At 32.4% G+C, this 2,500-nt stretch overlaps 1 protein-coding gene across 4 annotated transcripts in view; it reads right to left on the bottom strand.

The window, feature by feature from the left end:
* The window catches only part of LOC144973445 (protein sidekick-1-like), a 49,441-nt gene that overhangs the window by 6,675 nt on the left and 40,266 nt on the right, over positions 1-2,500 (bottom strand). For all 4 annotated transcript variants that reach the window (XM_078915903.1, XM_078915905.1, XM_078915904.1 and 1 more), the window contains exons 32-34: positions 2,278-2,412; positions 1,673-1,834; positions 488-613 (exon numbers count right to left, since the gene is read on the bottom strand). In XM_078915903.1, the coding sequence (XP_078772029.1) occupies positions 488-613; positions 1,673-1,834; positions 2,278-2,412 (423 nt within the window). The remainder of the gene's footprint in view (positions 1-487; positions 614-1,672; positions 1,835-2,277; positions 2,413-2,500) is intronic.

The following is a 2,500-nucleotide window of genomic DNA, read 5'->3' on the forward strand; positions in this document are numbered from 1 at the left end:
AAAATAAACACAAAAATAACCTTTTTCTTCTCAAGTGAATGTCTTTGCCAGAGTGTGCATATGTGTGTGTGTGTTTGTGCATGTGTGTGTAAGTTTGAGTATAAATGTGTTTCAACAAGTGTGCAAGTGTGTCATGAAGAGGTAGTTAAGAATAATTTATCGTATAAGTGAGTTGTTATAAAATATTGATAAAATAACAACAACAATAGTAATTATAATATTGTTGATGATAGCAATAAGTAAGGACAACAAAAATAAATAAATCATAAATAATATTCATATCAATAATAATAATAACAACAACAACAACAACAACAACAACAACAACAACAACAACAACAACAACAACAACAACAATAATAATAATAATAATAATAATAATAACAATAGAAAAATATCAATGATGATGATGATGATGATGATAATAATAATAATAACAACAACAAAAGTAATAATGATATGATAAACAATAACATCTGCCACCCACCATCCTCGTGTTGCTCTATCTGATAGTCATAGATCGTTGATTGACCTTCACCTTGGTTGACCCACGTCAAGTATAGGTACTTGTTTCTGGTTGTTATCAAAGGTTTGAGAGGAGCCTCTGGTGATCCTGTGTCAAAAGAAAAAAAATGATTAAACAATCTTCATAAATGTAGAACTAGAACACAGTACACCAACTTTCATTTAAAATTTTGCACCAAATAGAGACTTCAAATTAATCAGAATTCTGGCCAATGCAGGATGGTGGTGTGATATTGCTGATTGCTTCTCTTAATCTTTATACCAGACAATCATCATAGCGCTTCTTTAATTGAAGGCTGGTTTTCCAAAACTCCTTAGCCATTTTTCTACTTTTTGAGATTTTCCATCCATGAGATAAATTGAAATGTAAATTATATTTTAAGCATCAAATTACACAAGAATCCCTTTAGATTTGTGTGAATTTTGAAGTTTAAATATGATAAAATAATAGACTGAATGAGAAAATTTAGGGGAAATAATCCTCAATTCTCAAAATGGGAAAAACCACTCTTCAATTAATTTGACAAATTTAACCTTGTCAACTCTATTTAAATCAGAAAAGCGAAATATTTATAACTCAAATAAAAAGAACAACTGTCATATAATAAAAATAAACAAATGAAATTTCCATTTATTAATCCCGAAGGGGAAATCTATTTTTAGGGTCATTCCAAGGCAAGTGCAGTGCCACTAAGCGTTGTTCCCCATTGCATACTAAATAATTAATTGACTCAGTACAACTCTCAAAGGAATGCTTGGAGCATAGTTCAGTCCTTGGAAAAGGCTCTTTACTTACATTCTCTCACCATACTCAGGTGTAAAATGAGTACCTGGCCATTAACTGCGCTGCCTCTGTCCAAAAAAATGTAATATTGCCTAACAGGCATCACGTCTTGTTCTATATGTTGCTTGTTGCTGTTAGTCAGGGACCCTTTGTAAAGCACTGTGAGCACGTTAAGTGGATATTGTGCTGTATAAAAGCTCAAGTTTAAAGGTAGAAAAGTGTGTCATGTCAGCTCTAGAATCAATAACAAGCAACTAAAAGAATATGACTTTGAAATTAAGTGTTTTCAGGCTTGCAAGGAGAAAAAATTGACTTATTTTGGAATACTTAGTAAAGAGTTTAAGATTAATTGAGACAATTTACCTTCCTGAGGCCCAGTGACAACTGTCCTGTTGATTTTATTCCCAGCACCAATACCAGTGTAAGCGGCTAAGAAAAATGTGTAACGCCTTTTCTCAAACAAGTCTGTGACATGGAGCTCTCGGAGATCACCGGGAATAGTTCGAGTAGATTTATCTGTTTTCTCTGTTGAGTAAGAAAGTAAATTTTATTTAGGTGAAAATAGTAGATTTAATAAATTGACCCATTTCCAATTTTAAAAACAAAATGTTTTATTCTTCGTTCAAATTGTTGAAAACAAATTGGATTCTCTGAGATATAAAAATGAATTATTCTGCAATCAAAAATGATGATGCAAAAAGAATCCAAAACCAACGAAAACAGTTCCCTAACATTACAATGTTAGTGTTAAATTCTTTACTTATTAATTCCACAGGGAAAAATTATCAAAATTCATTGTATTTGTTGTCAAAGTAGAGATGATCTTTCCCAACCTACTCTATTATCCATTTCTGTGAAGTCAAATTCATTATTATGACAAATTGTGACAAGTAATACCCGGAAGTTGATGAAATGCTTTCCTATTTTTATGTCTAGGATAAAGGTTAATTGTTTACTGTTATACTTACGTGAATCTAAAGAGACATAATACTCCAGTTGATAATGGGTGATTTTCCCATTGGGTACAGCAGGTGGCTCCCACAGGACTACTAGTTTTTGGAGGGTGATATTGGCAAACGTCATACTAGCTGGTAGTCCAGGCACTGTGGAGAAGGAAAATTGCTTATAATAGTTTCTGAAGCATCTACTTGCCATTCTTTAATAGAATGTCGGAGAGAAGGGAACAAGATG

The sequence above is a fragment of the Berghia stephanieae genome, chromosome 5 (assembly GCF_034508935.2).
Source record: "Berghia stephanieae isolate SIO BIC M18660-M18661 chromosome 5, UCSD_Bste_1.3, whole genome shotgun sequence".
NCBI lineage: Eukaryota > Metazoa > Mollusca > Gastropoda > Nudibranchia > Aeolidiidae > Berghia > Berghia stephanieae.